This window comes from Arvicanthis niloticus, chromosome 22, assembly GCF_011762505.2.
Source record: "Arvicanthis niloticus isolate mArvNil1 chromosome 22, mArvNil1.pat.X, whole genome shotgun sequence".
Taxonomy (NCBI): Eukaryota; Metazoa; Chordata; class Mammalia; order Rodentia; family Muridae; genus Arvicanthis; species Arvicanthis niloticus.
The window spans coordinates 17,836,065-17,850,625 of record NC_133429.1 but is presented as its reverse complement, the minus strand read 5'-3'; the positions used below and the strand labels follow the sequence as shown (position 1 = coordinate 17,850,625).

Sequence of the window (14,561 nt, the reverse complement as noted above, 5' to 3'; positions counted from 1 at the left end):
AGGAAGACAGACAGATATCACACACACACACACACACACACACACACACACACACACACACACCCCAGGTCCCTCCCAGTAGAGTTGAATGTCATGGGAAGAGGACAAGGTTGTAGGAGTCAGAGGGCCTAAGAACCAGAACACGGCTCACTGAACCAACTAAGCAGGACCTATGTGGGTTCACAGAGACTGGAGTGGCAAGCATGGGGCATGCATGGGGCATGCATGGGTCTGCACCAGGTCCTCTGTGTGTATGTTATATCTGTTACCTGGGTGTTTTGTGGGACTTCTAACAGTGGGAGCAGGTATGTCTCTGACTCTTTTGCCTGTTCTTGGGACTCTCTTCCTCCTACTGGGTTGCCTTGTCCAGCCTTGATAAGAAGGCTTTTGCCTTGTCTTATTGTATCTTGTTTTGTCATGGTTGTTGTCCCTTGGAGGCCTGCTCCATTCTGAAGGAAAAATGGAGAGAAAGGGAGTGAAGCTGGGGGACAGTGTGGGGAGCCGAGGGAGGGAAAACTGTTGTCTGGATGTACTGTACAAGAGAACAATTTATTTTCACTTAAAAAATTAAGTAAAGAACACTTTTTCTTTGTTCAAAATTAGGCGCAAAGATTTATCTAATTTTTTTTTTTTTTTTTGGTTTTCCGAGACAGGGTTTCTCTGTGTAGCCCTGGCTGTCCTGGAACTCACTCTGTAGACCAGGCTGGCCTCGAACTCAGAAATCCGCCTGTCTCTGCCTCCCAAGTGCTGGGATTAAAGGTTATCTAATCTTATAGGAATAGAATGTGGGGTCTCCTTTTGCTTGTATATTATAGTTTCCAATTTTGTGTTTTTATGGTGTGTGTGTTTCTTGTACATTTCTTTTTATTTCTGGTTTGTTTGGTTTTTGTTTGTTCTAGAGAAAGAGAGAGATTGAGAGTGAGAGAGAGACAGAGAGAGAGAGAGACAGAGGAGTTGGATGGTGGAAGGTAGGGAGGCTCTGGAGGAGATGGGGAGGAGAAACTGTGATCAGAATAGGTTGTATAAAAATATGATTTTCAATAGGAAAAAAAAATTGTAGAACTCAAGCATGATAGCATATAGGTTTATCTGTAGTGCCAGGAATCTAAGAGCATTCCATATGTAAGCTGGACAGATGTTCTATTGATTGAGCTACACCCCCAGTGGGATTTACTTAATTATTAATATTGATAGCACCAAATAATGAGACAGGGAAATAGATGGTTTAAACCCCATACAAGAAAAGGGAAGGACTGGAGAGATGGCTCAGCGGTTAAGAGCAGTGGCTGCTGTTGCAGAGGACCTGGGTTCAATTCCCGGCACCCACATGCTGTTCACAATTGTCTATAACTCCAGCTCCAGGGGATCTGGGACTCTCACATGAACATATATATATAGGCAAAACACCAATGTGCATAAAATAGAAATAAATCATTTAAAAAAGAAAAGGGGAAAATATAGATTGAGGACTGAACCCAGGGCCTTGGGCACGCTAAGAATGCATTTCACCATCAAACAATACCTGTAGCCTCATGATGGAAAAACTGTAAATGTGTACTGGAGTAGTAGAAAAAAATGTGATTCAGAAAACATTTCTCTCTCTCTCTCTCTCTCTCTCTCTCTCTCTCTCTCTGTGTGTGTGTGTGTGTGTGTGTGTGTGTGTGTGTGTGTGAGAGAGAGAGAGAGACAGAGAGACAGAGAGAGACAGAGATGCATATATATGTTCACATATGTGCTGATGTATGCACAGAGGTAAAGGGTTCATGTTGAGTGTCTTCTACTGCTCCCCATTTTTTTCTTTTATTTCCTGTGCACGTGATACATGCATGTGGGTATGGATGTGTGCCCTGGTGTACATGTGGAAGTCAGAGGACAAGTCTCAGAAGTCAGTTCTCCCACTGTGCATCTCAGGGATCAAACTGCACTGAGTCATCTCACAGCGTCTCTCAATGAATCTGAAAGTCAGTGGTCCAGTAAAACTAGCTGTCCTGAGCTCCAGGGGCCTCCTGCATCCCTCCTCGGAGCTAGGATTCCCAGCACCCTCACCGTACTGGATGTTTCATTTTGATGCTCTTGATCTGAACTTGGGTCCTCATTCTGTGTGGTAAGTACTTACTGACTGAGCCATGGTCCCCAGCCCCACAAAACAATCCTTAAGAGAAGCAAGCAAATAGTCAATGCTTTGAAAACAAGGATGTAACTGTTCTTACACAAGAATGAGTGCAAGAATTTTGGGACCTATACCATATCAAAGCCGCCTGAGGCAAGTGTGGGGAGCAAAAAACTAGGGGGATTGGCCAAGACAACCAGTTTTATAAACAAGGAATGCTATGAACCAACAACGTAGAATACTTGTATGTCAGCGAATACGAGGACTGCTCTTCACAACCAGAATATGCTACAAGGCAAGATGCTGTCTCAAAACCCAATGAACAGATATCCACAAAAGAAAACAACACCCTTAAAAAACAAAAAACAGCCAACCAAACACCCTCCAAACCTTCCTCCAAGTCATTTTAAACAAATAAAACCCAGCAGTGCGTTTCCCTGCTGCCCTTGGAGATTACCTTTCTAATTCAGCTTCTAGGTCAAATTCTAACTGTCAGAATAAAACTTTCAAAAAACTCATTTGACTTGTTAAGAGAGGTGGGTTCTCCTTGAAGGTTTCGTGACTGTGGATTAGCCATTCAGCAGGCTGATGGACCGCTGTGAACACGAGGAGATGCTGTCTCAGGACTCAAGTCTCAACAGTAGAACCGCGGGCAGGGTTAGCAATGGCCTGTGTAAGAAGTGATGGAGACTTGGCTGGGAATGGGAAAGGCCTTGAAAGGTCACGTGACAGGGCCTGAACTGAATCCCAAGTGAGCAACAGAAGCTACGGAATACACTGATTGATTGATTTTCATGACAGGGTCTTGTTACAGTTTAGATTGTCAAGTGACATAGTAGATTGATTGCTAACAAAGATAACGCTGGTTTCAGAATCCAGGACACGATGGAGAAGAGATAAGGAATATAAAATATTACCGTGATGAGTCAAACTAGAACTTTAAAAGGGCTTTAAAATACGGCCATGGAAGAAAACAAGAAGGGGAACATTCAAGTAACGGATGGTCAGTCACAGGGTGAAGGAGGGCACAACTAGGGAGTAAAAATGAGGTCACAAGGTCAGCGTCCTCAACAGCTTTAGAAACCACCTCACTTTTGTCCCATCTATTTACTTTAAAGGATGGAAATACCTTAATTATTCTTATAAGAATGACGTGAAAGAGATTTTTGAAATTATAACTCAAAGTCATTAAATAAAAGTCTTAATTATTATTACCATCCTAGATTCTTTATCTCCACTTACTGGATCAGATACTTTCTCCTTACTATATTTAGGCTGCTTTGAATAAGACTAAAATATACAAATCTTAGTTCAACTACAAACTGAGAATAAAAACTTCAACTCAGGCTGGAGAGATGGCTCAGAGGTTAAGAGCACTGGCTACTCTTCCAGAGGCCCTGAGTTTAATTCCCAGCAATCACATAGTGGCTCACAGCCATCTGTAATGGGAGCCAATGCCCTCTCCTGGTGTGTCTGATGAGAGCAACAGTGCACTCACATACATAAAATAAATAAATATTAAAAAAAAACAAAACCAAAAAACCAAAAACTTTCAGCTCATAGCTGAAAGAACAGATCTGAGAACATGCAAATTATACCAGACAGCCAGGCAGCTGAGGAACACAGGCCTGCTCTTCTCAGAGATTAGGAGAGAAGTTCATGATCTGAATGAGAATGTCTGCCCCTGAGATTCAGGCCGAGAATGCCAGTGGAAGAACAGACCATGAAATGACTGTGGTCTTGGAACCACTAGAAGGAAACTTCTTCCTAAGACTGGCAGCAAGAGTTGAGAGTGAGAACCCACTGACTCCAGAAAGGAAAGCCAAAGTCTGAATTCGTTTAACTCTCTGTCTGAAGCATATATTTCATAAAGTTAAGAGTATGGGAACCTCTCTAAGCAGGCTGAGAGCTGCCGTCTAAGCAGCCGCTTGTTCTGGCTTGCACTGGGCCTGTCTACAGCTCTCTTGTCCTTCCTCCAATCTAAGTCCAGAGCAGGAAATGAAACTGAGAACACAAAAGAATGTACATTTATATTTAGAATATAAATGATCAATGGGGAAAAGCTTTTTGCCTTGACCCACCCTTGTCTGTGGCTCCAACAATAACTTTTAAGAATGGCATTAATTATTCTCACTATCTTTTCTTATATTGCCCATGAAAACTTTCCTTGTGAGGTGCAGATAAAATGCTTGAATGATTTCTAAGTTATCTTTAGTAACGTTTTATATGAGAATTGGTGTCCCTGATGTATTTAATTGGTGTATCATATTGCAGCAATTAAGCCACAGTGAATCTGTGGTTATTTCAACCAAGCTGAATTTTGAAGTACCACTCTTATGTGATGTTTTAGTCTACGATACGTTTATTTTCTGTCTTATTATTTTTAGTGGTGAAATAGATAGTTATTGGCAGTACAGACACTTATCATTTGATAGCTATAAATGTTTTTCCTAAGAAATGTAGGAAAGTTTATAATCTATCATAAATCATTCTCAAGCTCTGTATGTATAACTGCTACATATAATCTATGACTGCCTGCTCACCCCTTCCTAATGGTATTCACAACTGGCGGAGCACAGAGCCAAGCAGGGGGTCCATTATGGTGTTAATGAGGTCTCGGTGGGGAGCACATCAGAGCTCAGTTGGGGCATATTAATTTGAATAACAAATCAAACGTTGGAAAGCGATTTCTAGGCTTCAAGTGTCTCCTTTCCATAAGTCTACCTGCATTGCTACCACCATGGGGTGCACAGAGGCTGAGCTGGGCAGTGGTATAAGTTGCCTAGCACACATGGGACCATGGACATAGGGTGTATGTCGGTTTCATCCCCAGCACCATTACAAAGTGTATTTAGGAGACCAAAAGGAACTTCAAATGCTCCTTTTCCAAATGGGTCTAAAAAGTACTAACGGATACAAACCTGAGACTAAAATGCATCAAATGATGTACACTCTCACATGAGAACCTGAAGGGTGGCTAAGGTAAGGGAATGCACAAATTCATCATTTCTAACCTAAGAGCGAAATATGTGGGTCTTAGGCACCAATTAACGCAAAAAAAAAAAAAGTAAAAGGCAGACATTGAACAAAGTGGTGCATTCATTCAGTTCTTAAAGACTGTCCATGCTTAAAGAAAGAAAAAGCTACTGCATCTAAAATCTAACCAACTAATTGTGCTCTCACAGTTGATGGACAGCAAGCTGATCCACTGCCTTCTATGGTAGGGGGTGTATGTTCCAGTTTCAGTTCTGAAATTCCACCAGGAATTTGCAAACTTCCTGACTTTAAAAGTGTAACAGGCCAATTCTGATTGCTGAAAGGAAGATCAAAATCAAACAGTCACATGACAAAAAGAAATTAAAGATACCCTGAAAGCTACATGCGAATCGCTGAGCAGTGGCCCCTCTTTCTCCATGCAGCACGGCTCTCCAGCAATTAGATGCATGCTTCCTTCTATGGCCTCTCCTGAGCTCTGGCAGGCCACGCTTTCTCCAGGAGTCAGTGCTTTAGCAAGAGTATCAAATGCCCTATAAGGAGACATCAAAAGCTGTAAGCTTGGCCAATCTCCAACAAGAAAATGAAATTCTTACACAAAAGTTTGGAGTTAAGATTTAAATCAAGAGACTGTGAGAATAGCACAGTAAGCTGTCTAGCAAGCATTAGGCCCTGAGTTTACCAAGAACGATGGGAAGGGAGGTTTAAGCCTAAAAATTCTTTTGCAAATAGGGAAAGGTTATGGCTCAGTGGTAGAATATTTGTATAGTGTTCAGGAGGCCCTGGAACACATCTCCAGTGCCGCTGTCTGAGAGAGGTGTGCACACACAAAACAAGAAAACAACAACTAAGCATGCTTCAGGAAACAGCTCTCTTGTATGACAGACAGACTGCTGGATTGCAGTGACCAACAAGTTAAACTTAGTAAGCGTACTTTGGAGTTTTACAAACTACCATACTACCAAGAAATTACAGCCTCTTCAAGTCCGAGCGAAATCCTCACACTTATCCCTTCATATACAAATGATTTAGGCCAGATTTCAGCACTAATTTTACAAGATACATTACTCCTCATGAAACTCAGAATGGAGTGTGTTCGGCATCTTGTACTAATGGCAGATTTTCAGTTAAACCTTACAGTGTCTTATTTTTTTAAGCCTTTTAGAAATACTGTTTTCAGAAACTTTTATAGATAGACTAGACTTTAATGCAAAGGCATTTTGGTCAATTAAAATGACACTTAAAAGACCCTACCTTGAAACATCACCATTGGTCTGAATATCCTGATGAAATGCACCGAAGGATGTATCACCGTTGCGTAGGCTCTGCACCACAGGCATGTCGCCACTACAGTGAGAGCGGTCTTTAGCTTTGCCCAGATTCGCTAATGACGTGACCACACTGGCCAATGTGCTTAAGTCTCCCTGACACGAGTCAGCCTTTAAGAAAAGAAGAAAGCACTAAAATTTTTGCAAGGTGGTACTGATATATTTTAAAACCTTAAATATCAACTTCTAGGTAGATCATGAACTACTAAAAGAAAAGCATATTAGTAAATTAAATTGATGACTTCTGCAGCTCGTTTCTGTTAATCCCCACAGCTCACGAGGCTGAGGCAGAAAGACTACCACAAATTCAAGGTCAGTGTGGGTTGTATAATGAGTTCCAGACTTTCCATAGATAAATAGATAGATAGATAGATAGATAGATAGATAGATAGATAGATAGACAGACAGACAAACCGACTCTTGAGGAAAATATAGGCTTTAAAATAGGTACAAGTTCTTTAAAAAAAATTTATAAAACTTTACAACAAAATTATACTATTCTACTTACTAGTTAATCTATCCAAGTCATAGTTACTTTCTCTATAAAAAGATACTAAATTACGTAAAATTTCTAATTCTTTTTAGCACTGACTTATTAGAATTTCCAAATTTCCCTTAAGATCAAAAAAAAATAATTTTATGTATATGGGTGTTCTGCCTGCATGCATATCTGTTCACCACATGAAGGCTAGTGCTCTCAGAGGTCAACAGAGGACACTGGATCCCCTGAACTGGGGTTACGGAGGGGTGTGAGCTGTCATGTGGGGGCTGGGAATTGAACTCAGGTCTCCACAAGATCAGTGGAGGCTCTTAACCTCTAAGCCATCTCATCTCTCTAGCCCCAAAGAGTTAGTTTTATTTTTTAAATAGTGTGTGTTTATATGTGTCATTTATGAGTGGCTATATTCACATGAGTGCAGGTGGTTATGGGGCCAGCGAAGAGCACTGGATGCCATGGAGGTAGACTTACAGATGGCTGTGAGCTGTCTGATCCAAAGGCTAGGAAATGAATTCTGATCCCCTGTGACAGCAATCTGTGCTCTTCACCACTGGGCCCCTCAAAACTTCTTACCGAACAAGCAGGTAAGACATCCAAATGCATCAGCCGCCCCTTTTGTCAGAAGCATTCTGTCTACCACGCTTGAGCTGAAGTCACCGCACAGGAAGAGCAGGGTGCTCTTCATTTTCCTTCCTCTCAGCTCTCCATCTTAAACGCAATGAGCTGACACCCTCAAAGCTGACACTTCTCAAAATGATACATGACTTGTGGAGAATATTTCCAATTCAAAGGTTTTTATATACTCACTGCTTCGGTTTACTGAATTCTTTTGGGGCCAGGTACATGTATCAGTGGTTTAGGGGCTTGGCATTACACCATTTGGTGCTGGAATTGAACCAAGAACCTCATGTATGTAGCATGCATTCTTCCACTGAATGATGCCTTAGTACTTAGAGCCAGAGTACTAGCACTTAGTACTGTGGGACTGAGTGCTGCAGAGCCAGAGTACTAGCACTTAGTACTGTGGGACTGAGTGCTGCAGAGCCAGAGTACTAGTACTTAGTACTGTGGGACTGAGTGCTGCAGAGCCAGACTACTTAGTACTTAGTACTTAGGGACTGAGTGCTGCAGAGCCAGGGCCCAGTGCAGGGAGAAGAAAGTCTTCCCACCAGCACCCTCATATCTTCTCAGGGCCAGCAAGACTGCTCAGAGTAAAAGCACTAACAATGGTGACTTGAGTTACCTACACGATGGAAAGGGAGCACTGACTCCAGAAAGCTGTCCTTTGAACTTCATGTATCTTGTGGTGAACACACACACACACACACACACACACACACACACACACAGAGTAAATAAAAATACATTAAGAAAAATCTTTTTAGAAAATGTTTTCTTCTCACTTCTCATACAGTTTCTGAAAACTACAGAAAATGTAAATAAAGAACACTTTTTGATCTGGGGAGACGGCTTAGTGAGCAACAAGCCTGCTGTGTAACACAAGGTCTGAGTTCAGCTCCCCAGCACACACACACACACACACACACACACACACACACACACACACACACACACACAGAGTCATGTGTGTTCCCGTAATTGCGACAATTGGGGGAGACAAAGATGAAGGATTGCTGGAACTCACTGGCTACTAAACTAACCCAATGGGACACCTGACTCTGGGTTCAGCAAGACCCTGTCTCAAGGGAACAAGGCAGACAGCAGGACATCCCTTCTGGCCTCTGTGAACATAAGGATCCCCACAAGCATGCACGTGTGTGTGTGTGTGTGTGTGTGTGTGTGTGTCTTTCCTTTAGACCCTGCAACAAATAAAGATCTGCTCCAGTCTCAAGGGACTCTAGATGACTTGGTTGTGTAATCTGAAAGCACCCCAGACCCCACAGCATGCTCCGGAAGCATGACAGCTGCATATAATCCTGACACTCACATGAGTGTTTTGACTAGGACCCCAAGTTCCTTCTTTTTTTTTTTTTTTTAAGATTTATTTATGTATGTATGTATGTCTACAGCATTCTGCCCACATATATGCCTGCATGCCAGAAGAGGCTATCAGATCTCATTATATATAGATGGTTGTGAGCCACCATGTGGGTTCTGGGAATTGAACTTAAGACTTCTGGAAGAGCATACATAAATAAAATCTTTTGAAAAAGGAAACAGGAAGTATTGCTCTGCAGTAGACAGAGCATGGGATAAGGGTTAGACTCCAGCAGGACAGAGATGGGGGAGGGGGAGAGGTGGAGGAGGGTCTTTAAATTATGTTACATACCTTATCTGGTGTCATTAACATAGCTGGTTCTGTTTTTATACCAGATGGATGAATATTCACAAACATTCCTGAATCCAACAGTCCAGTTGACCTGCAACAAATGAGGCATACGTGTTAGTCTTAGTAGATCTGTGAAGAGAAGCAAATGGTGCGTTACTCAGTCAGCTGTAGGGCACCTGGCAGTCTCGCTGTCGGTTACAAAGGTTGGCGTTGCAGCCAGAGGGCTTCGGAGGTCTTTGCGGATGTAGATTTTTTCTGTTGAAGCTGCACAGTTGGAGGATTTTTCTCGGGATACTTCGATGGGTTTTCTTTCACACTGAACGGCTACAAAAACATGTTAGACAATTACACTACAATACAGACTCCATGGAAACTTGTAAATCTGAGCTTGTTACCAACATGGCTAATGAGAGAAACACTGCTTCCAGCTGGATTTCAAAGGCAGCCATCAATCCTTACAAAATCTATGCACATTCAACAACATTGCTCCCTGTGTTACTTGGCATTCTGACTGCTGTAAGCAGACACCATGACCAAGCCATCTCTTATAAAAGACAGCATTTCATTGGGGCTGGCTTACAGGCTAAGAGGTTCAATCCATTATCATCAAGGCAAGAACATGGCAGCATCCAGGTAGGAGCTGAGAGTTCCACCTCTTGTTCTGAAGGCAGCTAGAAGACTGACTTCTAGAAAGCTGCCATAAAGGTCTTAAAGCCCTGGCCCACAGAGACACACCTACTCCAAGAAGGCCACACCCACTCCATCAAGGCCACACCTCCTAATAGTGCCACTCCCTGGGCCAAGCATATACAAACCATCACATTCCACTCCCTGGAGCCCATAGGCTTGTTCAAACATATGAGTCTATGGGGGCCATACCTAAACATAGCATAATAAAAAATACATTTAGTCCAACTTCAGAAGTCCCCACAGTCTATAGCAGTCTCAACAATGTTAAAAGTCCAAAGTTCAAAATCTCTTCTGAGATTCATCCAATCAGTTAACTGTAATCCCCAAAACAAGACAGGAAACCAGCTGGGCAAACTCCAAACTCTGCATCTCCTTGTCTGATGTCAAAGTGGTCTTCAGATCTCCAACTTCTTTTTCATCTTTATTGACAGCAACACTTCTTTCTCCTGGGCTGGTTTCACTCCATTAGCAGCTCTCCTCAGCAGATAGCCCACGGCTCTGGCGTCTCAAACATCTTGGGGTCTCCAAGGCAACTTCAACATCAGTTTATTGTTCCAGTGTCTGGGATCCACACATGATCTTCTGGGCTTCTCCAAAGGGCTGGTATCACTTCTCCGTCTGCCCTCTGCAGCACTCCAGGCTTTGGTTGAGTCCACTCTGCTGCTGCCACTGTTCTTGGTGGTCATCCCATGATACAGGCATCTCCAATATACTGTGGTCTTCCACTGCAACCAGGCTTCATCAATAGCTTCTCATAGGCTCTCTTCATGGTGCCAAGCCTCAACTCCTTTGCATGACCCCTTCAATCCTGGGCGGTCAACAGCAACTGAGACCACACCTTCACCAATAGCCTTCCATGGCCTCTCACAGTGCCGAGCCTCAGCTGCTTTCCTTCATGCCTTCAAAACCAGCTAACCTAACATCAGTTGTCCCATTAGTCCCTTCTATTCTTGACTCTATAAAGTCAGAGCCACATGGCTGAAGCTGCCCAGTTCTGCTTGCTGGGGCTGGAACATGGGCCCCTTGTTCTATTACATCATCACCAGCTTTCTGTTCTCCAACTCCCTCACTGCCTAAGCTTGGCTGTCCTGGAACTTGCTCTGTAGATTGACCTTGAACTGCATGGCTCTGTCTCCTGGATGCTGAGATTAAAGGTGTGTACCACCATACCTGGACTTAAGCTTTTCCTCACCTGAAACCTGCTCTGTCCCAGGATGGTCTTGAACTCTGAGATCTGCTTGCTTTGTCTCCTGGGATTAAAAGTATATACCATCATGCCTGGGCCTAAGCTTTTCATGGCCATTGTTCCTCAAGGTCCAGATCAAAATGCTGTGTCTTCCAGCCTCATGATCATAATCATGTGCCCTCCATTTCTGGATTGTAGTTCACTCCAGATTAAAAATCCAAACTATTCCTTGTTCAACTGCAAACACTAACAGTAAGCTTAGCTGGGTGGGATCTTGCCCTGAAACCACTTCTTTAATTCCTTTATCTCTTTGAACACAGGAATGCGCTCTGTTTCATTTCCTGGTGTCCCTTTATTATTTGAACCATACATTTTATATTTTTACTTTCTAAGCTTGCTATGCTTGTTCAAAACGCTCTTCATGAGACTTTATCCAAGAACAAAGTTTCTGTTGGGCTTCTTTGAGACTTCCTTTGACAATACAATTAATATAAATTTCTTTACATTAGCCTCAGGCAGACTCTTCAGACGAGGGCAAAAAGCAACCACATTCTTCATCAAAATATCACAGGAACAGTCTCTGGGCCACATACTAAAATTCTTCTCATCTGAAACCTCTAGAACCAAGCTTCCACAGTTCAAATCGCCCTCAGCAAGTCTTCCATATTCCTACTACGATAGTCCATTAAGTCCCCCCCACCCCCCACTCCCTTAAAGCATTCCACTGCTTTTCAAATCCAAAGTCCCCAAATCCACATTCTTCCAAACAAAAGCATGGTCAGGCTTATCACAGCAAACCCCTAGTCCCTGGCACCAGCTTCTGTCTTAGTATTTTAGTGCTGTGAATAGACACTATAATCAAGCCATCTCTTATAAAAGACAACATTTAATAGGGGCTGGCTTTAAGGTTCAGAGGTTCAGTCCATTATCATCAAGGTGGGAGCATGTTGGCAGCTAGGTAGGAGCTGAGAGTTCCACCTCTTGTTCTGAAAGCTGCTAGAAGACTGGCTTCTAGAAAGCTAGGACAAGGATCTTAAAGCCCACAGCCACAGTGACACACCTATTCCAAGAAGTCCTCACCTACTCCAAGAAGGCCACACCTCCTAATAATGCCACTTCCTGGGCCAAGCGTATTCAAACCACCACAGTCCCTATTAGTAAAACTGATTAATTTACCTGCTATTCTCACCTCTCTCTATTTCAGCACTCCAATGAAAGAAAAATAGAACTCTTAAAAAATCCTCACTATCAAGAAGGAAGAACTGAAAAGACATGTCCCTTGTGTATATATAGAGAGAGAGCTAAAGAAAAGGTTAGTCAATTGAAGATAATGCTAATAGAAAAGGCCTAAGTGGTACCTTTCTAGTTAAAAAATAAATCCCTATTACACACAATATATACATCTATACAATATGTGATATCTATAAGAATCTTGTAATACCTAGAGAGGAGGCAAGACATTTGCTAAATGTATACTTTCTTTTGGGGCAGAGGGGAAAACAAACTGTCAGAACTCAATGCCAGGCACCTCTTGGTTTTCCCCGTGCTTTGCTGGGTTTCTAGCCTTCTCTGTTAAGGTGGCAACAGTGTAACCAGCAGCAGAGACCTGTGTTGAGATTGTGCGGACACATTCTACTGTTTTAGCCCTCGGACAGATCAGTATTGGCTGCTGTTACCAACACCACATTCTGGGCCTCAATTACAAAGCACACTGCTGTCTAGCTGCTTTAATGATACACAATTTTAAGTTTTCTAATACAACGCTAACAATGCTACTGACAATTTAGGAAAGGCAACAAAATCACTAAAAGTTCTATTATGCTCGTTGCAGTTTTTCAATTCTGAGACAACTTACAAAAATCATTTGAATGCTAAGTGTCAATTGATGTGTTTGTCACAGGAGTAATCAAAACTATTTGTTTATTAAATAATAAATGCATATGTATATATAATCTATTGTTAGTTGAACAGCTATGAATTAAAAGGCACATGCCCTGGTTTGAACAAGAAGAGCCTTGCTGAAGAAAGTATGGCCTCGTGAGTGAATCCTGAGGGTTTAAACACTCACTCTACTTTCCCTTTGGGGCTAAAACGGGATCAGCTTGCTTCACGGTCCTGCTAGCTCACTACACCTTCCTGCCCTCTGGAACCATAAACCCAGATAAGCTTATTCTTCCTTGAGTTCTTTTTCTCATGACATTTAATCACAGCAACAGAAAAGTAACTTCTACCCCATGTATACTGAGCTGTGTAAATGTGCTAACTGGTATGCACTTTCCATTCACTGACGTGTTAAAAACCATTCCTCCTTTAAAGCAAGTACATACAGTCTTGTTTCATCCCAAAGGCAATGCACCGCTGTAACCTGCAGTATTGGCAGCGGTTTCGGTGGTGCTTGTTAATAATACAGTCTTTGGATCCTCGACACGAATACACTAAGTTTTTTCGGATGCTTCTTTTAAAAAATCCTTTGCAACCTTCACAAGTTATTGCTCCGTAATGACGTCCTAGAGATGAAACATTTAAAGACATGCTATAGATTAGAAGTGAAATAAATTCATTTTTATATTAAAACAACAATATATAAAATTGTGATTTTGAGATTCTGACAATTATTTTAGGATTTATTTAAGTAGAAAAATCAAACAACCATATCCTGTGGTAAGTTTAATAATGATACAGAGTTTTAAATTCTATAATGTAACATTAAAAATGGTAGAAAACTTAGAAAAGACAACAAAATCGTCATCAAAAATTCTAATTATGCACGTTAAAATTTTTAGCTCTGAGAAAACTTACAAATTATAGTTTTGTCATATATTGTGTAACAGTGTGTGGTTTGGTTTTTTTGTTTGTTTTGTTGTTGTTGTTGATTTCTCTTTTCCTCCTGCTGAGGCCCAAATATATAGCACCTTATACTTGTTAGGCAGGCATTTTGCCACCAACCTGCATCCTTGGTTATAACAGATATTTTAATATTAAAGCTGTGTAGTCTACAAAAGTGCAAAATGCTGCCTAGTCATGGAAATATAACCATCTTTCTTTGCAAGTTCCACTTTCAAAACTTTTGAGTAAAGCTATTAAAGTCTGGGGCTAGAGAGATGGGTCAGCAGTTAAGAGCACTTGCTCCTCTTACAGACCGTCCAGGATCGAGTCCCCGCACCCACCACCCGTTGGTAATCTCTTCTAACTTGCACAGGTATTGGGCATACACACCCACTCATACACACGAGCATTCGAACATACACACGTGCACACACAATATTAACAAACTGATGGAGGTTTTGTAATGAAATTTCAAAAAAAAATTAACAAAACCAAGCTGGACCAGAGGTTGAATGTGAATCTTTGACAAGAAGTAAGCAATGTCAGAACTTAAATGACTTATCTCTGAGCACTTATAACTGACTCTGAGAACGGCCCACCCAGGTCCTAGAGCTGTACGTCCCTGGCAGATACTATGT

At 41.9% G+C, this 14,561-nt stretch overlaps 1 protein-coding gene across 3 annotated transcripts in view; it reads right to left on the bottom strand.

Moving 5' to 3' along the window:
• Nr2c1 (nuclear receptor subfamily 2 group C member 1) overlaps positions 1-14,561 on the bottom strand; it is a 54,786-nt gene that overhangs the window by 20,728 nt on the left and 19,497 nt on the right. For 2 of the 3 annotated variants that reach the window (XM_076920025.1, XM_076920026.1), the window contains exons 5-10: positions 13,425-13,604; positions 9,398-9,545; positions 9,222-9,312; positions 6,359-6,543; positions 5,478-5,637; positions 270-449 (exon numbers count right to left, since the gene is read on the bottom strand). In XM_076920025.1, the coding sequence (XP_076776140.1) occupies positions 270-449; positions 5,478-5,637; positions 6,359-6,543; positions 9,222-9,312; positions 9,398-9,545; positions 13,425-13,604 (944 nt within the window). The remainder of the gene's footprint in view (positions 1-269; positions 450-5,477; positions 5,638-6,358; positions 6,544-9,221; positions 9,313-9,397; positions 9,546-13,424; positions 13,605-14,561) is intronic. The other variant, XM_076920027.1, reaches the window with a different exon arrangement.